The sequence below is a fragment of the Orcinus orca genome, chromosome 8 (genome assembly GCF_937001465.1).
Source record: "Orcinus orca chromosome 8, mOrcOrc1.1, whole genome shotgun sequence".
Lineage (NCBI taxonomy): Eukaryota > Metazoa > Chordata > Mammalia > Artiodactyla > Delphinidae > Orcinus > Orcinus orca.
In genome coordinates, this window is record NC_064566.1 from 101,496,555 (window position 1) to 101,523,339 (window position 26,785).

General features: G+C 42.8%; 1 protein-coding gene across 1 annotated transcript in view; it reads right to left on the minus strand.

Annotated features, from left to right (window-relative positions):
* The window catches only part of CDON (cell adhesion associated, oncogene regulated), a 100,550-nt gene extending 87,089 nt beyond the window's left edge, over positions 1-13,461 (minus strand). The window contains exons 1-2 of the mRNA XM_004280463.3: positions 13,230-13,461; positions 11,471-11,511 (exon numbers count right to left, since the gene is read on the minus strand). Of these exons, the coding sequence (XP_004280511.3) occupies positions 11,471-11,496 (26 nt within the window). The 5' untranslated portion in view covers positions 11,497-11,511; positions 13,230-13,461. The remainder of the gene's footprint in view (positions 1-11,470; positions 11,512-13,229) is intronic.
* Positions 13,462-26,785: the final 13,324 nt, after the last annotated feature.

Below are 26,785 nucleotides of genomic sequence, written 5' to 3' on the forward strand. Positions count from 1 at the left end.
CAAGAGGCAGGGCAAGATTTGCCTTTAAGAATATTATTTTTCTTTCTTTCCTTCTCAATCTGGTCGTCAAAACTACTTTTAAACTATCTCATTAAACAGCTAATGACTAATTTTGATCTACACTGAAAGAACACATGAGCTATCTTTAAATGCTGTAGCATTAACCTTTGTTGTAGCCAATATGATACAATGATATAAAATGAAAAAGAAATAGCTAACGATTGACAAAAGCGAGACTAGAGGAATCACTTAAAGTTGCAAAGCTTGTATTCATTTTCTAACATATCCAAGAAAGTCAGATTAAGTGTTGACATCATCTGTCACGCTTTGGACACAGGGGCACCGTGGAACAAATGTTAAGAGAAACTGCGTTCAATTTGATTTTATATTTATTCCACGAGCAAAGACACAAATGTAAAATGAGATTTACTTCTAAAAAGCCCCCTTTGCTATTTTCCTTACTGTCACACAATTCGAAAGGGCTTTCAAACTTCACTTTCAGCTGGAATATACTATTAAAGAATTTCTAAGCATCAAGTACCAGCCTTAAAGAAATGTATTAGAAAGCAAGGATCCCTGTGGCTAGAAAAAAAAAAAAATGAAAAGACCTCTTTAAAGAGGAAAGGGTTTAAAAATACAAGACATCTGGGAGTCAATTTTACCTTCGGCAAAATTCACTATCTCAATATCTTCCATTAGGTCAATAGAATCTAGAATGCAGAGTTTGTGGTTTACAAATGTCAAAGACAAAAACAAAACAAAAGAGGGAATTCCCTGGTGGTCCAGTGGTTAGGACTCAGTGCTTTCACTGTTCTGGGCCTGGGTTCGATCCCTGGTGGCAGAACTAAGATCCCACAAGCCACACGATGTGGCCAAAAACAAAAACCTTAGAATTTAAGAATGTGCAATTATAACTTAAATTAAGCTTAAAAAAGAAAGGGACTTCCCTGGAGGTCCAGTGTTAAGAATCCATCTTGCAATGCAGGGGACACCGGTTCAATAGCTGGTCAGAGAACTAAGATCCCACATGCCACGGGGCAACTAAGCCCGCACACCACAACTAGAGAGAAGCCCTCACACTGCAACGAAGAACCCATGCGCCTCAACGAAAGATCCCGCGTGCTGCAACTAAGACCCAACGCAGCCATTTAATAAATAGATACTTTAAAAAAAAGCTTGAAAAGAAAGACTATAGTTTCAAATATTAGGCAGAGATATTTTGAAGATCACCCAACTTTGAACTACATTAAAACTCTTGTATGTGAAACCAATGCTCGATCATTATTGTCTTCATGATTTCCATTCTCATGAAAATTTTACCGTTCATACATTATTGTAAACAGAAAAAAAAACTTGTAAAACACTCTGCAAAGTACAAAGGACTCTATAATATTATTTAAGAAATGATGACAATTAGAAATAAAGGATAGGAGAAAATTATTTCATATATGGAATAAAAAGAACCACAAGACAGGAGTTGTAACTGAACTAGCAACTCCTCAGCTAGGAGCCCAGTGAGCATGGGGAGGGTCCTGGTTCCTTCTGTGCCTGTCTGTGCATGCAATGCCAGACAGGACAGTCTTTCCTTTCCCAGTCCTCTGGAAGCATCATTCTGATAAGTCTGCAGGGCACTCAAACAGACAAGGGCCCTGCTTTGCCTAAGCAATACTTCACTCCTTTGTCACCATATTATTTATCGTTAAATTGCCCAAGTATACCTGTAGTACAGTCCCTCTAGGTGAATCAGGCACAAAAGATGCTAGTATTTCTCAGTGAATTAGAAAGGACTTTTACAAGCGAGTGGGGACTCTGTTTGCCTAGGAAATGTCAAGTGAAGGGATTCTTTTTCCAGAAAACTCACATTCCAACATGAAGGGGGAAAAAATTCTTATTTGCACAAATGAAAAACTCAGTCTCTCATTCTTAGTCGTTGAAGGCCTTGGAAGTTTAATATGTGGTGCCTGTTAATTTGATTCCATGACCAGCTGACATCTACAATCACAACTAATTAAGTATTCTGTGTATGTGTACAACACCCAGCTGAGAAAACATGGATCTGATCAAGGGTTAAAGTCTTGGTTCTACAAGGCCAACTGTTTCCTTATCTTTTTCCTAATAATCTACCTATCTGGAAGAGAAATCCCAAAAGAAGTAAAACACTGACAATTTTTCTTTAAAACAATTTCTACTGTTATTTTCCTGTGGGGTGGGATATAGCCTGAACTTACCAGGCTCACATTTAGAAATCCACTTTGGGAGTTAGCTATAAGACTCTTATTAACATTATTAAGATGTATCTAGTCAAATCCCTGAGCTAAAATGTATTTGATGCTGCAAAAAATGGATATCAAATCTCTGCACAAGCTGTACTGTATCATTAAAAACCCCACCACGGCTGCTGTCACAGTGACAAATGTGTAATTATTTTAAGACCTAACCACTGTGACAATAGCTCTTTAAAAAATGCATCCTTAAACACAAAAGAAATAACAAATAATGACAATTTCGTTTCCTAACCTAATAGGAGACCACAGTTAACAACCCATCTTAGAATGACTCAAAATTGGCTTTAGTTAGCCATGGGGTTAAAAAAAAATCTTAGCTCTAAAATGTATGATGAAAATTATATGAAAGAGCTTATATAGGTCTACAGTCAAAACATGAATAACTTAATGACTAGAGCTTGGAATTAGGAACTCAGAGTAGAAGTTTGATCTATTTGTATTTGTTTTAATCTCAAAAAGGACTCAGCCATAGTAAAGGAAGTGTGCCTAACAGTCAACAGATAGAAATCAAAAGAAACGACTTAGCGATCAGAACCAATTCTAATCAGATCATAATATGACTTGAAGATATGTTATTCAGTTGAAGTAAATATGCAGAATTAGGTTTAAAATCTACTTTAACCCATCAGTACTATAATCCTCCTTACTGTAGAACAAATCTTAAAATTTCATTTTGGAAGAACATCTAAGACTTAATGGAAGAAACAATAAAATGGCCCTGTTTAAAAAAGTGATCACAGTAAGAAGAGCCCAAAAGGTAAATTATGGGCACAACACAATGGTAAGACCAGTGTGGTTCCACTCAGGAGTTTTAATAATCTGTTAAGAATCATAAAAATATCTTCTCAGGATTTAGCAGTCCCAAGATCTACTGGAACAACCGCTCAGATGCGTGGAAACCAAATTGAAATCCTGGTGCATGAGTTTTCATTAAATCATGGCAATCTCTAAAAGCCTAATTAGCCTAATTTCACAACAGGAGTGAACAGGCCAAGAGGAAACACTAGTTTAAATCAAACGATGTTACTTTACTGGTGTTTATAAAGAGGAATAAATAGCACCTTTCTTACAAAACTGTACAACCCCATTCATAATCACATGACCATTTACAAAACTGTACAACCCCATTCATAATCACATTTAGACAGTCCCCCTCACGTGACCATTTTAACAGCCAATTAACAAACTTTTTCAATATATTGCAAGCTATGTAACACCAACCCAAGTAATGAAGCTTAACTCCACTTCATAGATGGGGATTCCTCATACCCACTCTCACAACCTCATACTCACCAATCTGGGAGGAAGTTGACTGAAATAGAGATGAGTGATTAAACAGTACATCTGTTCCAGCTGAAACTATGTTCACTCCTTCTTATTGCCTGTTATTCACTGTGCTATTTTGTTGCACACACGCCCTGAGGCCCAAACCATGAAAATAAGCCAAAATAAATGGGCAAGAAAAATCTTATCCCTAGCTTAGGATGCTATCTTTCTTTTTATTGTAATAAAAGAGGCTGCCAAATTCTGATGTCACTACAGTAATTTCACGGCCTGATTAAAAGTAGTATTTTATCCATTAGACATTCATCCCCCTTGCCAATTTCACCTCCAATCAGACAGTGTGTACAATTACTCACTAAACAGACTTCAAATGATAGTAAAATAGAAAATACTAATTGCTGTTATTCTGATACCTAAAAAGCCAATAACTGTCAGAAATTCCCCTGGCAAGAGAGAGAAGGCAGAATGCACTTTTTAATACGTAGATATCCAGGAAAACTCCTCTAATACTGCATATTTAAAAAACAGACGAAACATGACATCAGCTCTCTAATGTAGCACAGAATGAAAATATGCATTTTAAATATGTAAGATGTTTGGCCAGCATTCCAGCAATAATGTGACAATAGATGTCCTAGTATCTTCAATATTTAACTATTTTTTTCTTTATCTAAAGCTTTTTTAACCTTCATTACTTGAAGCTGTGATACGCCTGAACTTGACATGCAGAGTCACTGATTTCACTGTATTTTTTTTTTAACATCTTTATTGGAGTATAATTGCTTTACAATGGTGCGTTAGTTTCTGCTTTATAAGAGCAGAATTGTGTGTTGAAATCATTCATGGGTCTAGAGATGACAGTTTAGCAACTCGCTATTCAGTGTGGTCCACCCAGTGTCATCAACATGATGTGGAATCTTGTCAGAGAGGGAGAATCTTGGGATTCACCCACAACCTACGAAATCAAAATCTGCATCTTAACATCCCTCCCACCCCCGCCCCAAGAAATTCAAATGCACATTAAAGTTTGAGAAGCCCTACTTTAGGACTCATACGTTTGGGACATTTGGGTTTAGTATTTGTTAGGCATAATGCAAGGAAAGGGGTGAGAGGAGATACATACAAGGGAAAATCCCATTGTCTGTCCTTAGGGATTAAGATAAGGATGAGACAGACACGTACAAAATGATGACACAACATCATCACCACGAGAGACATGTTCCCAGCCTGCAAGAGAAAAAGCAAGGTATATTCAAGGCATGCAAGGTAGGTGGAGGACGGCAGAAGCACCAGGTCGGTAAAGACCCCTGTGTGCCCTATTCAAGACCTGGGTTTGAATAAGGGAGTCAGGGCCTTCGAAGAAACTGATGTTAAGGAGAGCAGTCACCTGATCAGCCTTATGTTTTTGAAAGATCATTACTCTGACAAAATGGAGAAAAATGGATGACGTGGAAGCGGGGAAAACCAAGAGTGGAGACAAGGGAGGTGAGGTGGCAGTACTCTAATAAAGAGTCACGAAGGTATTTCTTTTGTCTCACATTTTGTCTCACCTTCTCTGATCCCCTTCCCAAAATTCGAAAAGGAAGTTGGAAGGGTAAGGTAATGGTGACAGAGAAAAGAGAGAGCCACTTAGAGGTTACAAGAGGCTTTGAACGGTTGTATGGGTATACGTCATGTAATACAAAACAGACAAAACTCACTATACTTTTCTGCTTCATAAAATAGACAAAATATTATTTTGGTGACTCAGGATTCTATACTCCCTTCAATCATTCTAAACAGCAATTATTAACATAAATTATTAACATATATCTAAAGACACAAGATGTGTACCTGGTTACAGTAAATAACTATGGACTCCAGAAAAGGTCCTGAATACAGCTCTGTTGCTTGGATAAGTCACGCATATCAGCCTTTCTCCCCCCGTGAGTTATTTCTCTCTTGAAATTCAAGTGTGGAAAAATTGGGGTGGAGGAGAGAAGGTAGAGAGACAAGAGATCCATTTATTTATTTTTACTTTACATATAATTTGCTGTAGGAGTGCATAAGTAACTCGGCCAACAGAGGGGCTTCAAGTAAATTCAGGTGTGTACCTACCTAAAAAGGTAGCAAATACTAAACTTGTAAAGTGTTTTCACTTCTGATACGGATAGAATATTGGAAAGGTCCCTGTTCTCTCTTCAGGTAAAAAAGAAAGAATATCTGACATCTACTTGTTAGTGATAAACTAAATTACATTTAATGTGAAAAGGATCAACAAGAAGAGGCATTCCTCAACTTTAAACTAGGGAAAATCTGAGAAAATTTATTTATCCAGTGGTCGTTTGGAACTTTTTTTACACATTTTCTCCCTCCAAAATTAGGTACGGTAGTCCCCCGCTTATCCACGGGAGAGGCATTCCAAGACCCCCAGTGGATATCTGAAGCTGTGGATAGTACTGAACCCTATTTATACTATGTTTTTTTCCAACACATACATATCTATGATAAAGTTTAATTTATAAATTAGGCACAGTAAGAGAGTAACAATAAAACAATTTTAACAATATGCTGTAATAAAAGTTACATGAAAAAAATAATAAAGTAAAAACTAAAAGAAAGTTACATGAATGTGATCTCTCTCTCTCAAAATATCGTATTATACTGTAATCACCCTTCTTATGATGATGATGATGCTGTGAGATGACAAAACACCCACCGGATAAGATGAAGTGAGGTGAGTGACGTCGACATTGTGACGTAGCGTTAGGCTACTACTGACCTTCTGATGATACGTCAGCAGTATCATCGGCTTCAGGTGATCCTGGATCACCGAGCCAGGACGAAGTGAATGGCTGGATGTCAGGAGCAGAACAATGTTGAAGGTTTGGGGACCTCGGGAGGGATGGCACGGGATTTCATTACACTACTGAGAACAGTGCACAACTTAAAACTTATAAATCATTTCTTTCTGGAACTTTCCGTTTAGTATTTTTGGACTGCAGTTGACCTCAGGGGAATGAAACTGCAGCAAGGGAACCCTGGGTATGCGGTGGTTAAGTAGTACAGCTCCCCCACAAGAGCCTGTTTACTGGACTCAAAAGGCAAAGGCCCTCGGAGGTCACGTGGTCCCAACTCTCACCCAAGGAAGAGATTCTTACTGCACCATCTTTTGCAAATGCCACTACAACACATCTAGTAATAAGGACCTCATGCCCCTTCAAAGGAGCATTTTCCAAACATGAGGCATCTTTATTTGTCAACAGTGCTTCCTTCTTTTGAAACAAAACCTGCATCTTTGGAGTTCCCCTCTGGGACAAAAGATGAATCTCATATTACTCTTTCACCCCTCCCACCCCCATTGAAGTCTTGGCCACTGGTGCTCTGAATTAAGAGACAAGGGAACAACTTGCCCCCTCTGGAGTCCAGAGGAACCCACCCTGCACATGGCTGTATGTGAAGAATGACCTTGTGTCAAGGAGCTATGAATAATAAGATTTAATAAAATTACAAATGCTGAAAAAGACAATGTCTCCAACGAGAGAAGTGGCTTGTGTTCAAGCAGAACATCCAGAAAATCCTTCATCAACATTTCCAAGAACAGAAATATGATGATGGCAAAGCTCTTAACCTCAACCGCAGCCCCTTTCAAAGTGAAAAACAAAAAACACACTTCGGATTCATCGATACCACCTTGTATTCTTGTTTCATTGTTTAGTGAAATAAATTTTATTTAGCATATCAGGGAATCCCAACAATACAAACAGAAATTCCAAACATATAAGCACAGCCTGACAACAACCGTTCAGAAAGTTAGTAGCCAAAATTCTTCTTCCTGATATAAACGTAAGGTCCCATTCTTCAAAATTTTCCTGTAGGATAACAACATCCTTGCTCCATTTTCTTCCATTATTGGTGGATTTTTTTTTTCCAGAACACACCGTGTTGTTTTGTTTTCTTCTTAGGGAATATTACACTTATTGCTGAGCTAGTGGTTACTTCTCTACCATTCTAAGTGTTAAATCCTAAGCATGAAGGTTATAAGCTACCTTAGGTGGTCCTTCTCTCTTTCGAGGCTCCCACCCTTCGCTTCTAAAAACACACACACACACACACACACAAAATGAACGCAGTTATCAAAAGATTTGGTTTATGGAACTGTCACTGAAGGTAATTATATTACCTTCAACCCAGCTTTATGTATAAAAAGAAGGTCATGGTTATTTTTCTAAGATAGTGACTGGGATCTGATTTTCTAATAATTTAGGAAGAAATGTTGTTATTTTCTTGTTTTCTCAATGACCACATACCCAATGTGCCAACAAAATGAACTACTATGAATTTCAAAACAGGCAAAAGATGCTAAAACAATTTTGAAAGCATAAATTCCTACCGTACACAGTAACAGAGATGGGTCTTGGACATAACGAGCAGTGCGAGAAACCAGATATAAAAGAGTATTTATCGTATGAGTCTATTTTTATAAAGCTCGGGAACAGGCAAAACTCACGTATGGTGAGACTGGTCCAAAGGGCTGTCGTCTGCTGGGGGTGGTGGGCTAGTCTGGGAAGGGGCATCAGGGAGCCTTCCACCATGAAGGAAATGTTCTACATCTCGATCTGGCTAATGGTTACCACACATGTGCATAGACGACACTTCATCTGGCTGTTCACTGAGTATACATTAACTGTACACTTGTGTACATTTTTCTATTATACCTCAATCAGGAAAAAAATTGCAACATATTGTTTCCAAGTGCCTTTTAAGTTTCAATTGCAAAATGACGAGAACTGTAGCATACTGAAACTATAGCAGTTCCACGTGCCCACACTATTACTAACTTCAGAGAATTCCTCATTATTTAATCTTCAAAAGAAATCATTTCTGGATCAAAGTAACAGACTAACATGTACAGGAGGAGTTACTTAAAGTAGCAGCAGCTAGCAATCATAGGGGTTTTATAATGTGCCAAGCACTTTACTTTCAGTATCTCACGTAATCCACACAACAGCGGTAACAGATACTATGGTTATCCTCATTTCAGCGATGAGGAACCCAAGGCTTAGGTCAAGATCACTGCCCCAGCTCACACGGATAAAAAGAGATGCGCTAGTCTATGTCAAGAATAGCTGAAAAGCAAGCTATATGCTTACGTTAGTGCAATATAAAAATTTTGTAACAAAACGTAAGCAGAATATATCTAAGTTCAGTAACATAACCTGTGTGTTTTTCCCCCTCTCAAGTAAGATGTAAGGAACTTCACAGTTCCTTAATTCTATGGTTAAAAGCACATCACTGGTTCTCCAGAACTGAAGTCCTGACTCACATTCCAACTGATACGTAGCAGAACAAAATGTGCTTTGGGGTAGCTTTTTGCTATCTCTGGCCATCAAAATACATCACACAGCAAAGTGCCTGAACAACTGTGAACCGAGGCAGGCCCAATGCTAACTTTAGTGTTTAGTCCCATTCATTCCAGAGTTCTTTCAACCTGGCCATACTACTAGAAGGCAAGCCCAGGGTGGAGGTGGGAAGAAAATTAAATATTCTCTCAAAGGCTTCTTTATTTTCTAAACACTTAGTATTGTAAGGAGAATTTGGTAGAGGACTACACGGGAATAGGATGGAGGGAACTGGGACACACAAGATGATTTTAATCAGAAACAAAATACATCAAATTAACCATCAAATAGGCTACTGCACTCTGCACTAGTTGAAAACGACAAGCACTGGAATTCACATTCATTTTTAACTATTCTCAGAAGAGGAAAATCAATTAACTAGGCCATCCAAGATTCAGAACTGCTCTTCCTTGAAAAGTACACAAGAATCAAACTGGGCTCATATTCTGAAGAATGTCTGTATCCAGAAAGTATTCAGGGGCAGGGGAGGTGGGACAGGGAGAGGAAGACACGCTGATGTTTCTCAGAAATTTTGCTCCAAAGATTTTACAGAATATTTTTGGTAGAGATATTTTCATTTACGCATGGCTGCTGGCAAGTCTGCGAAGCGATGCCTTAAGAAATACTAGCAATCAGAAAGAATTCTTCAAAAGACAACAGAAAAGAGAGATACCCTAAATGAATTTAAATTCTGTAATAATAATGTTACAAAAACACAAGAAAAGTCATATAAAAACAAAAGAGCAAACTCAAATATGCCTATTCAAACAAGCATTTCATCTCTGCAAAATACTTTGCTTCACAGAAAAGGCTGATTTTCCTCTCGGTTGAAAAGTTATTAAAACAATAAAAGCAGCCCTGACAGGCAAGACCTAACTGTAACACGATTTTACATATTTATCAAAAGATCATTCAGAGAAAACTTACCAAGGCTGCAACGTGTATATGCTTGTGCTTCGGAGGCAAAGCAGAAAAGTGATTTTCTGTACTTACAGCGGCGTGCACTTCAGGGTAAAGACACATCACCACAGTCGTGCTCGTAAGAAAAGTCCTGACCAGCAATCTGCCTTTGGGTTGGGCTCTTCTCTTACAAGATAAGCTGTTAAGTCCTCTCTTGATTTTAGATCTGCTAACATATGGAGTCTTCTAATGTAGCCTCTCTCCGCCCACCCGCCACCCTCCCCCCCTCACCACTCGGCTCCCCTCCCTTTCCACACACGCACATACACACATACAAAAAAGGCACTGCAGGGCAGAAATTCCTCAGGTGCTCGCTAATGGAATTCCCAGGGTCTTGGAGCCGCTTCGGGGATCAAGAGATCTCATCGCCCCTGCTGGGGTAAGGAGCAGCAAGTCTGTCCCATTTAATCAAATACAGAATGAATTTTCAGCTCTATTCACTAGCTTGTCTCCAGGGCTCTCAAAAGGCACCAGGCAGCTAGAATCACACACATGTGGCTCTTTTAGGCAAGTATAATTAGTTTGATTTTAAAAAGCCACATTAATAATATCACCTCAGGACCATTATTCAGGGGACAGATGACAACGATACTGTATGTTTTAAGCCTGACAATGGGGGAAAGAGCACAAACAATGAGGGAAAACTTGAAGGATTAAAACAAAAACAAAAAAAAACAACCAGTTTTTCATTGAATTGTAATCCAATATTTTTAAAGTAACATTAAGTATATTCCATATACCATCGCTTAATCGCAATTGAAAAGAATCAAGTAAAGCCCTCCTCCCCGTTCTCTTGAAAATGAGTTAGTACCATATCCACAACAAAAATGTATAAATGGAATGTTTATAAATCAATGAAATGTCTACATACAATATAAAATTTCAATAAAAACAATAAAGCATTCTCTAATTCAAGTTAACAAAATTTCTTGAAAAAAGCACCCATCAAAAACCACGGTAAAATCAAGTCCTTCGGAGCAATCTATTTAGCAACCAGACCCCAAATTCCCTTTCTAATCTAATTAGTTTCTATTAAGTAGTAAGATCACATATCTGAAGAAAGACTATCTCTAGACAGCTCATCTTCTCTTGCGACGTGTTGCCTTATCTGCACTCCTACATAGTACAAATGCTAATCACAAGGCAGTGGCTAACGTAACGATGTGTTAAAAATAACAGATTTTTCACTTAATTAGTTTTAATATCCTATCTCCAGCCTGATTTCACTACAATAATGTTTAATTCCTGAAAGCATTGCTCCAGGATTTTACTTAGAAACAATACCAATTTCTAGTCTAAATGCCTGCATAAGAAACATTTCTAGAGAAGACACATCTTACTTCAACTTACATTTTGACAAAACCATAAATGAAATCATCCAGAAAGTCATGAAAGCACACAGGCAAAGAGGAAAAATAAGAAGAAAGCACAAGAGCTAGTCAACAGGTTTTACCTGAACTTTTTAGAGCCCAGCCCTATGGCAGAAGTTCTTAATCCAACATAAAGCCTTCCTCTTTATATACACCTTGCAGATGGGGGCAGAGGTGGGGGAAGTCCTACCTTAAAGTGAACTTAATTCCTCCCATGCACAGTCAAACCACCTGCAAAGAAGGCAAGGAGTAACATTGACTTAGAAGCCAACCGACACAAGCTAGATCAGTATGCTCCAAGTCCTAAGGGTTCTCTGTACTTCCCGGCTTGAGAGTCAGAGCTGTTTAAGTACTTTCCACAGAAGAGGAGGTTGATGAGAACCATGGCAATCAATCAAAGCATCGCAAGTGAGTTACTACACAAACAATAGCACGGTACCTCTAGTAACTGATTTTCCTGGTTGACTGAACTATTCAAACGAAGACAGATTTCCCAAATACTATATCCGAGTTTTTGCATGAAAGTTAAACAATATACACTTGTGTGTTTTTTTATAGAAATATAAATGTGTCTGCTCCACACACTGCCAAACACACACCCAGGAAACGCCTTTACAAAATGAAACAGTTTCTCTCCATCCTTCTCATATAACTTCAAGTATGAGGCAGTTCATTTCAACATGTGCAAAACAGAAACTACAGTATTTGGTGCCTCTCTGGGTTCCTAAGAATGCTTTCTAGCTAAGCACTAACTTAAATTTTACAGTTTTCTGGAGTTTTCTTTCATCTTGTCCTAAAAGTTGAACTACCCCCGCATTTTCAGCTAAAATAGACTACCTCCCAAAAATGAGCTATGAAATGTAATAGAACGTTTAGAACTATACTGAGAATAAATCCATTTCATTCTCCAGCCCCTTCCCCACCCTTTCCTAGCAGACACTGTCCACTAGGTATTCCAAAAGTCAGCTGGACAATCTGTGGGTTGTGGCATCAGTGAGGCATGGAATCAGAATTGGCCTCTTTCATCTTTACTGGCCACTGGCCTGAGACTAAATCTCATGTTACCTTTTAGTCCTATCTTCTGTTTCTCAAGGTGTCTGATTCAGGACACAGAGGTTCTGTTAATGAGGTTCCCTCAATTCTAGATCTCAACTGGAAAGCAGCCTGCCCTTAAGGCACCTGCCACCCTCTGGAGTCTGGACTGGGAAAGGCAGGCATTCTGGAGAAAGCTCCTTTTGGAGAGCCTTCCACCTGATTTGGTGGGGTTGGGAGAACAATGAAGGGAAAGGCGAGAGAGCCTCTCTAGCCCCCTCGGTGATTTATTACTGAAATTCCTAGATGTGGAGAGAATGCAACAAAGGTCTGGAAGCTGCAGAGTGAAATAAATAGCGAGCTGTAATGTATTTAGCAAATGATAATGCAATCCACAGAAAGCTATACAGAGGAGAAGGAAAAATACGCTCCCTGGGGCTGGGAAGTCACCAAGTCTGTGAAGGCAGAGAAACATTGCGCAGGAAATTTCTCTTGATTCTCCTTACACGTAAATCACTGTCTCTCGCGGGCGCTCTGCGGGGATGGAGGTTGAGAGAGGCGAGGGACCCCGCTCCCTTGGGAAAACGTGCCGGCGCCCCGTGCTCCCGGCTATGCTGCATCTCACCTGCCTCAGCGGATCATTGTCAAACAGATTTAATCGTGTCACTGACACCTCACCCCGCCTCTTCCCACGAGGTGGCTCAGAGTTCCCGAGGACGGGGGACGTAGGCGCTCCCCACTGCGCATCCGTCAGCTGCCCTCCCCAGACCCCGCACGCAGCCTGGACCCCCACGCCCTCCCGGGCACTCCGGCCAACCCGCCCCCGGACCTCCAGCTCCCAAGCCTCGTGGCGCCCAAGCCCGGTGTCCCCAGGCCACCCCTCCCGCCCACCCTTAGGTGGGACCCCACCCCCGCACCTCTAAGCAGGGCTGGCTAAGACCTCCTGCGCGGCAGCCGGCTCCGAAAGCCACCCCCAGGTCATCCCCTGCGCGCTGGCGGCGGCTACGGCGGCAGCGGCGGCTGCGATCCGAACGGGCCCCTCCATGCACCGGGCAGGGCAGCGGGAGGGCGCGGCGCCTCGCACGCCGGGGCGGGGGCGTGGGGGCTGGCGGCGCGGGGTCCCAGTCTCCTCGCACCGAGCCGCGCGAGCCGGGCACCCGGGACTCAGGGGAGGGGCGCCCGGGTTGGGGGGGTGGGGGCGGAGTCACCGGGGCGCGCCCCCGCGGTCGCGCTCCTCCCCTCCAAGGCGCGCGGGCGCGTAACCCGGCGGGCGCTGGGCCAGTGAGGAGCACGCGAGGAGGTGGAGGAGGGAACCCGGCCGCGGAGGCCGCAGCTCCCCGACGGCCCGCGCCCCGCCGGAGGGTGCGCGCGCAGCCTGCCAGATCAGCGGCATGTGGGGGGAGATGGGCCGTACCAACGGGCGGGGGGGGGGGGGCGCTCTGTGCAGATCCTTCTACCAGTCCCCCTCCTGCTTGCTCTACGAGAGAGCTCCCCCAGGAAAGGAGAAGTCAGTCTCTGCTTTGGTTTAGGATGGGTGAGGATGAGCTGCCTTAGCAATTCCCGGAGTTTCCCATAATGCTTTATTCCGTTTCCCCTCATCTTTACTTCCCCGGGAGAGGCGGCATTTGGGGCGGGTCCACTACTGGTCTACACGTTCCACTGTTTCCCCGCCCAGGCCCGGCCCCTCACCCCTCCACCTAAGTAGTGTGCGAAGCCAGCCAGTCCAACCATTCACTTGGCTCGTACCTAGTATCTGCTTTGTGGTTCCAGCTTCCCGCTTTTGGTACCTTCGCTTTTAAACCACTTTCAGTGTTTGGATTCTTAGGCAGTTTCCTCTGATTCCCATCACACCCGCCCTGCATTCACAGACACGCAGGCAGGTAACAAAACTTCTCAGAGACTAGGAGAGGCTCATTGTCGCCTGGTGCAAGCAGCATGACCTTTGGCCCCAGAGTCTTCCCAACTCGTCCTTTGGATGTGCCCCAAGTGATCTGATCTCACTGAATTTCAGTTGTTCAAACAGAAAAAGGGGGAAATAATTTGTTTAAAAGGTTGTTATGAAGCATAAATATGATACTTAGTGGAAAGCACCTGCCACTGCATGGACATTTGGGGACTGTGACTTCTATATACTACTAATAATAATTATAATTATTATTAGCAATTAGTTTATTTTTTTACCATCATCATCATTACTTACTATTTAACTACAGAAAGAGCTCTAATGATACTTTGAATTCAAATACACTCAGTACTGAACGTCAGGAGAAATATGACAGAACTCCTTACCTTCTTACTTGAATTTCACAAGCAAAGGCTCTGAAAGTGTGGTGATGTTCAGACAGTTTAGTTTTTTGCTTTAGCTACATCCAGGGTCTTTATGAAAGTATAAGGTCCTAAGAAATTCAGTATAGGAGGGAAAAAAAGAACTCTACTTGTTTGTTCTCTATTGTTCCATTTTTACTTATTCAAACTGAGTCTGTGTGTTATTAACTTAAGGTATATTAAATGATTTTTCAATCAGTAAATAAAATGTCCTGGAAACATTGAAGGAAAAACATTGAAAGTTTATCTGAACTGAGAGTTTTGTGTGAATGGGATGGAAGTCTTGCAGGTTTCTTGTGGCGATCTGTAAGAATCCTAGCTGTCCCCTACCACAGCAGTTCCACTACAAACCCTTCTAGGGTCCTCTCTTGGGGCCCAATTGATTCTGGGCACCCCCAAGTCTCACAGTGCTAGTTGAATATCACTATGCCTATTGTTACTCATAATCAGACCTGAGAAATAATCATGATGTTGTGGATACTGATTACTCCCTTGCTGCCTTGCTTGTAAAGTGGAGTATTCATTTCAGGGGCAAATAGTTTTTCATTAATGAATCATTCACTTACTTGTTCACTTATAAGTGTAAAGTAATATTTTAGAACCTTATTGAGCACCTACTCTATGCCACTGCTAGGCAAAAAGGTACATAGAGAAATATGGCACAGTCCCAAGCTTCAAAGAGCTCACAATCTAATTGTGATACTGATACATCGATGGATAAGTACATTGAGACGTCTTCAGTGCAATGAACAGGCAGATGTGGGAGCACAGGGGCAGTGTGGCCAACCCAGGCTAGAGTTTGGGGGGAGTGGAGGGCAGCGTGTCAAGAAAGACTTCCCAAAGGAAGTGACCCATGAACTAAGCCTTAAAGGGTAGTAGGGGTTAACCAGGTACAGGTGAAGGAGTGGAAGGACCATCTAGGCAGAGGGGACATTATGAACAAAGGAACAGAGGCAAGAAACAAGACAGCTCAGAGGGACTGCAAACTCTTCTTTGTGGTTGAAATGTGAGAGGCCAGGTAGGGATTGGTAAGGGAAGGCACTGCAGGAAGAAGCTGAAGCCAGATCACGGAAGGCTATGCATGTCATTCCAAGAAGCTAGGACTCGATCCTGTAGGCAATGGGGAGTCAATGCACAGTTTTAAGTGGGAGTGTGATATGGCCAGGTTTATATTTAGAGGTATCACCTAGCAGCAGCCATAAGGACAGATTTAAGGGACTTCCCCGGCAGCCCAGTGGTTAAGACTCTGTCCCTACAATGCAGGGGATGCAAGTTTGATCCCTGGTCGGGGAACTAAGATCCCACATGCCTCATGACATGGCCAAAAAATAAAAATAACAAAAAGGACAGATTTAAGGGAGCCAAGCCTGAGATAAAAAAATGTGGAAGCTTCTGAAGAATCCAGATAGTCCAATTGGATCAAGAGACTGAACTAGGACAACCATAACAAGGCCAGAGAAGAGAAGGGAAATTCTAGAAACAAGAGGGAATCTTGGCTGGACTTGGAACGTGATTGCATGTGGAAGGTAAAGAAGAGAGAGGACTCAAGGATGACATCAGCCTTCTAGCTTGAGAGGGTGGTGGCCATCTCCTTACCCCCACAGTAGCCAGGAAGAGAGTCATGCCCTGAATAAGAGAAGGATTTTAGGGGAACAATGATGTGTTTAATTTGGACACTTTTGAATTTGAGGTGCCCATGGACCCTCCAAGTACAGGTGTCCACTAGATGGAAAAGTCCAAGCTGGAGGTATTAGATTTGAAAGTCATCAGCATAGAGTAGTTTTTATACCATGAAAGCAGAAGTGAAGCCTCAGGAAGAATGTGGAATTCTAGAAAGTTGTGGCCAAGGATAGATCTCTAAAACTCCGATATATAAAGCCCCCAATTATCCTGGTGAATTTGGAGGGAAAGTTGTTTACGGGACTCAAGGTGTGGGACTTGAAAAGGACGCTTGGGGAAAGTGTTGAGGGTTTGGAATAGTCATTAGGAAAAACAAGAGTTGAAAAATGAAAGTTGAAAAGCAGTCACAGGATTGATGAGTGATGCTGAGGGCCTGGCTGAGGTTGGAGATCATGAATTTGTAGTGACAGAGTCTACATGGTTGTGTGACTTTCTCTATCAAAATTTAATCACTTAGGTGTGAGGGGAAAGCATAACACTGATCCAGATTTGGAGTTGTGCTGGAGAATGTGCAAGAAGGAGATTAATACACAGTATTAGTAAGAAAATAATTTAAATCATCAATCATAGAATCTAGGCTCTGAGCTGGAATGATAGACTGGAATAAAATGAAAAGTTGAATAAAAGTAGATTTCTATGAGGTTAAAGGGCCCTTGTTTCAGGATTGAGGAGTGAAAAAGCCAGGAGGTCTTTAGTTACGATCCCCAATTTCCGAAGTGGAATAGTTCCAGGTAACTATTAGGTCCAGCACGCTAATGGATGCTGGTGGATGAAGTGGTATAGAGGTTTAAGGTCATCAGAATTTATGGGATAAGGGGACATTGGGCCTTGAGAGATGGTCAGACATTGAAGGGACCTAGAGGATGTTAAGAGAAATACCATAAGCCCAAGTCCATAGTGACTAGCTGGGAAGGTTGCTAAGTGACACAGATATACATTCAATGAATTTTAGGCCTGAATCGGGTGCTTTTCTAATACAAAATAAATGTTAAAACTGGTTCTCCAAGAATAACACAACAGACAGTTGAATGAAACAGACCTGAATCAAATTCTGACACCACCTCATTTGACTTGGTCAAGTTACTTAAGCTCTTGGAGTCTTGATTTCACCATTAGTAAAATGGGGATGCTACTAATACCTTATATACCCACTTGATACTTTCATAGCGTTGCTGGGAGGATTAATTGAGATGATACGTATGAAGTACTTAGTACTTGGAACATGGCAAACACTAAATAAAATTAGCTAGAATAATAGTTAATGATTATATGGTACTAGCTGTATGCCAATTATCATTTTAAGCATTAGTTCCATATTACAAATGAGAATATGGGCGGCCAGGAAACCCGAGGTGTCCTGACAAAGATCACACAGCTAGTCAGTGTCAGGTAGTCTGGCTCTTGAGGCTGGACTTTTGATTACTAATGTCTCCCCATAACAGGAATATTTATTTGTATTAATATCACTTCAAATGAATTTATCAATTAAAAAACTTTTATTGAGCACCTTTTAGATGTAAAGCACTGAATTAAAGAGGCATAAGGCCAGGACATGGAAGCAACCTAAATGTCCATCAACAGATGAATGGATAAAGAAGAGGTGGTACATATATACAATGGAATATTACTCAGCCATAGGAAAGAACAAAATAATGCCATTTGCATTGACATGGGTGGACCTAGAGATTATCATACTAAGTGAAGTAAGTCAGAGAAAGACAAATATATGGTATCACTTATATGTGGAATCTAAAAAAAGGTACAAATGAACCTATTTACAAAACAGAAATTAAGTCGCAGATGTAGAAAACAAACTTATGATTACCAAGGGGGAGGGGGGAGGGATGAACTGGGAGATTAGGATTGACATAGACACACTAAAATATATAAAATAGATAACTAATAAGAACCTACTGTATAGCACAGGGAACTCTACTCGATACTCTCAATATCCTATATGGGAAAAGAATCTAAAAAAGAGCGAATATATGTACATGTATAACTGACTCACTTTGCTGTACAGCAGAAACTAACACAACATTGTAAATCAACTATACTCCAATAAAAAATAATTAATTTTAAAACAGCTATCACTTATAGCACTTTTTGTACATCTTCAATTTCTAAATGTACATCACCAATAAAATTATTTGCCATTTAACTTAGATTATATATATAATCTTATATGTATAATAATATATGTTTAATCATATATATATATATAAAGAGATATAAGAAAATACCTGGATTAAACAAACCTGAGGGCCTCCTGAGGCTCCCTTGGCCGCACTGTCCCTAGGACCCTCGGCCACCTCAGTGACCCACTCAGCGCACCTCCCACCATTCCTGGACACTGCACAGCTTGGGATGTGGCTTCCCTGCATTTGCTGAGAGAGCCAAGTGATTGAACCCAAAAGTGCAGGTGTGTTATCTCCCCCACGATTGTGAGGAGAACACAGCAGGAGCCCCACAGGAAGGTTCCTTCTCTGCCGTGCCCTGTTCAGAGGCGTGGTCTTTCAGTACATCTCCTCCGGAGACACCTCTCATGGCCAAGCTGGAATGCCTGGTGAGTGACCAGCTGTATCTCTTGTGACATGTCAGAAAGCAGCGGCCAGCGTGGTAACACGTCCCCTTGCACTTGTCTCCCAGCTTTTCCTCCCCGTCCACCTTCTCCCTCACTCCCACCTGGGATTGACTTCGTTGTCTCAATCTCTGTGTACCAGAGAGTCTCTGAACCTAAGGAATTTACATAAAGCTTTAGAAGGATTAAGCCTATGTCTGCATGAAATAAATTACATACAAATAACTATTTGATAAATACCAAATGAGCAGCATGCACCAGAGCACAAGTTTGCAGTCCAACGTGAGTATCATTAACTACATGAGCTTGCATTTTCTGTGCCTCGGTTTCCTCATATATAAAACAGGTATAGTGAGACCTGTGTTGTAGTTTCACACATTGACGGTAAGAATAAAAAATGGCACAATCTCCAGGCAAGAAAATTTGAGGACATTTATAAAAATTTAGCACTCTTTCACCCTTTGATCCAGCAGTCCCAGCCTCTAAATCTATCCTGCAGGCACTCTTGCACACATGTGAAAGGCTGATGTGAAAGTCATTTACTGCAGCATTGCTTATAACAGATTAAAAACAACCCAGGTGGGACTTCCCTGATGGCGCAGTGGTTAAAAGTCTACCTGCCAATGCAGGGGACACGGGTTTGAGCCCTGGTCCGGAAGATCCCACATGCCGCGGAGCAACTAAGCCTGTGTGTCACAACTACTGAGCCTGCGAGCCACAACTACTGAAGCCCGCGAGCCACAACTACTGAAGCCCGCGCGCCTAGAGCCTGTGCTCCGCAACAAGAGAAGCCACTGCAGTGAGAAGCCCGCGCACCGCAAAGAAGAGTAGCCCCAGCTCGCTGCAACTAGAGAAAGCCCGTGAGCAGCAACAAAGAACCAACACAGCCAAAAATAAATAAATAAATAAATTTATTTTTTAAAAACCCCAGGAGTTCATTATTAGACAAAACACAAAAATTTGATATGAAAATAATACCCTCCTTTCAAGGCTTAGATGAGATAACCCACGTCAAATTCCTAGCATAGTACCTGACACATAGTAGGATCTCAGAAAACGGAGACTACAAAAAGAACTCTCAGTTGAAGTGGAAGTAGAAAGGCTTTAAGAAGGAAGGAGAACTTGACCTCATCCTGGAAGCTGGGGAAGACTCAGAGAGAAGTAGGGAAATGGGGAGGGTTCCCAATGAGGAGTGGGGGGCACAGGGGAGCAAAGCTGTGAGGGCGGAATGGCAGGTGGAAGGAAGGCTCTGGACAGAGTGGCCCAGGGGATTAGAGCAGAGTGGTGCATAGCAACAGTGGGAGGTGGAGTTAGTAGAGAAGCTGGGGCACATGGGGAGGGATTGAATTGTATCATGAACTTGAGACTTTATTCTTTGGGTCATAAGAGTAACTAATTTTATATTTGTATTGTAGTTTATGGTAGAAAATCAAACCTTATTGGTTGGATTTGATACCAACCCAAATCAATATTATGAGCCTCTCAAATATTCTTGGGCTAGAAATGACCTAATAGACATGGCAAATGTCAAGGAATTTCCCTTTTAGGGAGAGCAAGTTTGGTCGGAGTTGGTTATCACCAAGCTGGCTCAGTCTGTTGAAGGTTTTCAAACTAAACAGTGATTTCACATGTTTTGATGTTGGTCATGGTTTGGATTTTATTGGATCTTATATACATAAGAAAAAACATGAACCAATTTAAAGCAAAAGAGGGAAGGAAAAATGATCATCTAAAAGTCAATTGGTTTAGGGCCTTTCTCTCTGCTAAAGGTTCCAAAGTTCAAAACAACAACGAAATCCCACAATAAGTTGGGCCCAGAGGGCTAAACAATAACAAAAGTCGCTTGTCTCCCTTTGAATGGTTTCCAAATTTATACAACAAAGTTTCCATTAAATATGCAGGAAGTTCTGATTATTTACGATGTAATTTAATATTGACATGTTATTAAGTGAGCTGACCCTCCCCCAAGCCTTTAGAATTTCACGTCTAATGACTGCAGGGTAACACCCCTACCAAGGCTCAGAGGTTGGTAATCAACGGTTTTCCTCTGCGAGATATTTTTTTCTTCAAAAAGAAATTCCAATAGGTTGACTGTATTCTCACTGTCTTGTACATTTCCTGAATTGTGTGCAAGAGGATTTCACGGAGAGAGAGATTTCTATGGCCTTTTTTATGCTGAACAGGCTAAGCTCTGGAGACCCACTGCCTAAACCCATTACACACAGATCAACTAACTCTGTGACTGGGTTTGTGATGCCAGATTAATTTACCCACACACCAGGTCGGGAGAAAATGACTTTACACATCTCCTTTGCACTAGCAAAGAATGTGGAGATCGTTTTACAGGAAAGAGAAGACAGGTCTGTAACAGAGGTCAGGGCTGAACAGATAGGATGCCACCTTCCATGCCATTCAGTTACAGGCGGCAAAGGGGCCCCATCGGAGACTTGAAAGAAAGCAAAAGTCCTGAGAGGGAATGATGAGGGGTTGGGGATATTTGCAAAGGGTAGCAGCTAACGAATGAGCTATTTGGGGCTGGACGGCCTCATAGGAAAGCACTGGACTGAGGAATGGGAAACCTGTCCAGTGTGATTTATTCCCAGGTCCCTCATTAGCCTACTGTCTGCTGTGTGAACTTGGGCCAATCACTTAATCTCTATGGTAGAATTTCCTTTCTTCCTCCCAGAGAGGAAAAAAAATGAGCTACAGTATGTCAAGGTCTCTAAGGGGCTGGTGTTGTTAGAGCAGAATCTGGCAGCTTTAACAGCTCTAGTATGGGTCGGAACAAAAAGATTTTGGCATGATGTCTTAGCTGCTGCTTGAAGGATGTGGTTTTCCAAATCCTCGGGACGGGATCTCTAACACCCAAGGCAGCTCTGACTGGGCTTATCTCTGGAGATGCTGGAGGTCTTCTGTTTAGCCCTTTGGTCCACACACTGTGTAAAGTCAGGTGAGTTTCCCCATCAGCCAAAGAGGTATAAAGATACCATACGCTGCCTGGTGGTTTCAAGGATTTAAAGTGTATAACGTACCTTGTGTTGTGGTCAGCACAGAATACGTGTGCTGTACTGATGGCTCTTATTACTCACCAGATCGCTTTAGACGTTCCTTATCAATTATCAATATTTCTTGTATCAGCAGCAAAGAATGTTATGAAAACTAACTTCCCTCTTGGACAAATTACTTATGTTTTGTGCATCAGTTTTCTCATCTGTGAAACAGTAATAATGGTACCTGTTTTCTATGACTGCAGTGAGGATTAAGTGAAATAATGCATACAAAGAACTGGGCTCAGAAATAATAAATAATAAAAGCATAATCAATAATTTAAAATAGCTACTATTATTATTTTTATCATCATCATCATGGTAAAAAAATCATTGTGAATTCTTCTACAGTCTAAAGTTTTCTCTCACTGCTTTAGCTGTGAACGACTATCATGCTACACAAGCAGTGAAAGATTGAGCACACGTGAATTAATGGTCTGCGTTCTGATCATTCACAGATTAGTCATAAGGATAATACTTGCTCTTCATATTAACAGGTATCCATAAACGACATAAATTTAGAAGACCGTTATAAGGTTGAGGTAAGTTTGGCACATGGCAAGCATTCTATGGTGCTTGTTAACCAAATAAACACATACATATAGAGAAAGACAAGGCGAGCTCATGAATCATTATCCTTAACCTTGCTTGTGCCCTACATAACCAAGTGTTTCTCTTCTCTAGGTTGGTTAAAGGTACTTACAGAGCGCGTCGGTGCTGACACACGGTTCTGAGCAGAGCTCTCTAAGAGTCCTTATGTCTCCCCCAGCCTCAGGTCTGGTGCCGGCCACTATGCTTCCCCACGTTCTCACATCTTTGTCCCATCCTTTCCCTTGATCACATCCTGTCCAGCTCATTTACCACCTGCTGCTCGCCAATTACTGTCTATCCTGTCCTGGAGGTTCTGGGTACCACATTTCCCGGGAGAAATGGAAACTCTTTGTTTCTGACTCTGCATTACGATCTCAGCCTTATCACCTTATCCCTGGGGGCTAGAGAGATGGGGACCAGGGCCCCGGCAGAGAAAGGACACCAGGAGAGGAGAGCCTGGGACTCCGGCCACTTGGGACAGAGATAGGAGACTGGAGAAGGCCCCCCACCCCCGAGTTTTGGATTCAGCCTTCACATTCACATTTATGCCCGAAAGGGAGGGAAGCAAGTAGGCAGACAGCCCCCGGGAGCTAGGTACCCAAGTGAGGGAAGTTTATGAGGGGCGGCAGGGATGGAGAACAATTTATACCGTGTTCTTACTCACTGCCCCTCGCCTCCTTGCACCAGGGACCGCCTTGTTAATGAGGGGAGTGCGATGGAGAAAGAGACAGATTTTCTCCAGGCTTCTTCAAGATGCCCATGTAAACTGGCCATGGGCTTCTCAGCATGTTTTCAGGCTAATTCAATCTAAGGGGTCAATAACTGACAGCAGCTTTATAATTGGGACCCTGGGATCCCGGGCAGTCAGACTCTCAGGTGCAGCAGCAGACACCTAGGGAGATATTCTGGCTCTAGGGGATCTTCTGTCTCCACCATCCAGATCACAGCACACGTCTGGCTCTGTGCTGCCTACGCTTCAGGCCCAGTACCCTTTCTCTGCTTGCCCCACAGCCAGCAAGCTCCCTGGTGACCAGCAGTGTGTTAGGGGCTGAAATTAGCAACCCCCCCCACCTGGTCCCAGATTGGGAGGGGGCACGAGAAGACCTTTGGAAGAGCACATTCACAGCCCCCTCCGGTCCGTCTCAGACCTCACCTGCACTCAGGAACACCTCTTTGCCCACTCCTCTCTATTCATTTCATGGATTTGTCAAAAGGTCAACTCTGGGGCTTCCCTGGTGGTGCAGTGGTTGAGAGTCCACCTGCCGATGCAGGGTACGCGGGTTCGTGCCCCGGTGCGGGAGGATCCCACATGCCGCGGAGCGGCTGGGCCCGTGAGCCATGGCCGCTGAGCCTGCACATCCGGAGCCTGTGCTCCGCAACGGGAGAGGCCACAGCAGTGAGAGGCCCGCGTACCGCAAAAAAAAAAAAAAGCTCAACTCTGCAGTTAGCCCCTCCTGCAGCCCAGCTTTTCTTGGGCCCCTTCACAAAGGGCTTCCACATTGATTCAAGGACTGTGCTTAACATTCTTCACAAACGCTGGAGGAGGAGGGCTGTGGGACCTGTTGAAGAAGGAAAGAAGGGAGGAATGGAGGTGCGGGCCTTGAGACTTAAGCCCCCAAATAAACCAGACCCACACAAAATGTCAGGACTCCAGGACGTTTTTCCACAGTGAGATCATTCTCTTTTTAACCAGCCATCAGGAGCCAGGCCTCTGGGGACTATACGTGCCCATCAGGTCCAGTCCCCTGCCTCCATGCATGAGGATGGCTCAGAGACGGCACACTCCTCTAAAAGTGCCTGTTTACCCTTCTCTCCCCACGTCAGTGTCTTTCACTCCTGACCACGAGGCACGTAATCCTGAGGGCCCCTTCTAGGCCCAGGGGCTGGTTTCACCATCCTGTAACACAGGAAACATTTCAGGACGTCTCTGGGATGTTCAACCGTCTGGCTTCCTGTCGGTGAGCTCTGTGACCTGTCCGGAGTCACCAGGAAGGTGGTCATTCTCTACCTTCTCTTTCTATCAACAGTAGCAGTCACAGTTTGGAGATTCAGCGCCGCGCTTCCTCTCGAGCCCGGATCGGTGCATGCTTCCACCCCATGGCTGCCCTAGAGGTGGTTCAGAAGGTGCTGAGCTTAACAAGCACTTGGCAAAGCGAGCCAAAGGCACGAAGGAGATAAAATCTATCATCATCCCTCTGCTCCCCTCTTTTCCTTTATTTCTCTCTCTACCTTTAAACACTGAAACTGCCATAGTTCTCAATTTTAATCAGTTTGCTGATTAAGTTAATGAAGTTATTCAATGACGTTTACTAAGCACCTACAAGATACTATCAAGAAAGATGTAGTTTCTACACTTCTTTGTTGTACTTCTTATTTTGCTGCTTTCCTGGGAGGGGTCCCAGGATGATACATGTATCTTCTCACCATTTCTTTGAGCAGACAAAGACCCAGGCAAATGCTTATCAAGCTTTTTCTACTTATTCATCACTCACTTGCCACTTATAGAAAGACACGGTAGCATCTCTGCCCTTGAGACACTTAGTCTCTTTTGGCCAGATAGCATTACACTTAGGTAGTACCTATTATGTGCCAGGCACAGTTCGATAGCACTCATTTACTATTCCTGTGAAATAAGCATATTATTCCTGCTTTATAGATGAGGAAACCAAGGCTCAGAGAGGCTGAGTAACTTGCCCAAGGTGACACAGCTAGAGAGGACAGAGCTGGATTCAAACCCGAGCGGCTAACTTCAGAATCCACACACTTTGCCCCTATGCTCTGCAGCCTTTTAAATGTGTCTCCAAAACAATGAGAAAGTTAGGCAAGGCAGCACAGAAACAAACATTCAGTGGTTATGATGGAGACTGAGGTTATGGGGTTAGAGCAAGAAAGAAATGGTTCTTGGGGAGAGAACCACAGAAAGAGCTGGGTTGGACTGTTTCAAGGCTAACAGAAGATCCTGTTCATGTGCGGAATGAGGGAGATAACCTGCAGATCTGAAGAGAAGCTAAAAGGTAGGATGGGAGCCTCTCCTAACTTAAGAATAAAGAAAATAAGAAAGCTCTTCTCTGCAAAATGACAGTACAAAGATTACCTCCTGCCTGGTTTTGTGAGAATTAGAACAATGCCTTGCACGTAGTAAGTGTAAGTTTGGGTTATACTATTATTATTATTGTTCTTGGATGAACTTTGACTCCAGGACTAGCTCAAGTTGGGGACCGTGGAGCCTGGCTTGTATGATGGTGTCTTAGGTTAGCGACTGAAACACAATGAAAATCTTTATTCCTGGCCAAGCAACACTGTGCTCTCATTTCAAACCCACTTATAAATCCTGCAGTGGAAAAAAAACAGGACTGGCCCGTAGGGAACTCACTGTAAGGGCCTGACACTTGGGCCACACTCTCACTAAGTCTGCTGGCAGAAGACCTTCAGGCCACCCAGCCCCACCTGTAGGTAGAAGGCAATTAAATGGGTGATCTCACCAGGTCCCTTTCAACCAAGGAAAGGGCCTGAGCCTGCAGTCCTGTAAACAGACTCCTGTGCATTGCAAAACCATGGGCGTTTTTGTGGATTGTTCTTTGTTCAGAAAAAGCCAGAGCCATTCTGAGAAGTCTGCAGAATGTTAGCGCTGTCACTCCTAAAATAACCTAACTCTGTTACCCAGCCGGTCAGCAAAGTAAAGCAAGGTATCCGTCTCTGTGAGTCAGGGTTTATTTAATATTCACCACCCTGGCAGTTTTTTGACTGATGAAAATGTTTTGCAAACAGAACCTGGTCCTGTTTTTCTCCACGCTCCTTCCCCTGCCAAACGTCGAGTGAGAGGTTGGCAGAGGTGCTGCTAAACTAGTAGGGCTGATGAGATAGTATCTCCGTGTCCTTGTAACACAAAACATTTATTTTGCAGCGAGTTGAAAGCCAAATTGAAAGTGGTCCAAGATTTCTGGGAGCGAGAGGCTTGATCTTCCCCCTCACTGGACGGTCTGGTTTGCTGACTTTCTGCCCTTTGTGTACCCACAGCAGTGCACAAGCCGCTACCACCACCCCGAGACGCACGCTATGAGGAAGGCAGCTCTGGATACACCAAACACCACCCCCCCACACCTCGGCCTAGGAGGTTGGGGAGACTGCCTATGTTCAGTGAAAGACACGAGCTCTGATGGGCAAAACCAGGCTGGTGACTCTCTCCCCGTCTTCCCTTTGCCCTCTAGCTGTCTGTAGGGGACCCAAAGCCCTAAGTACAGACACAGCC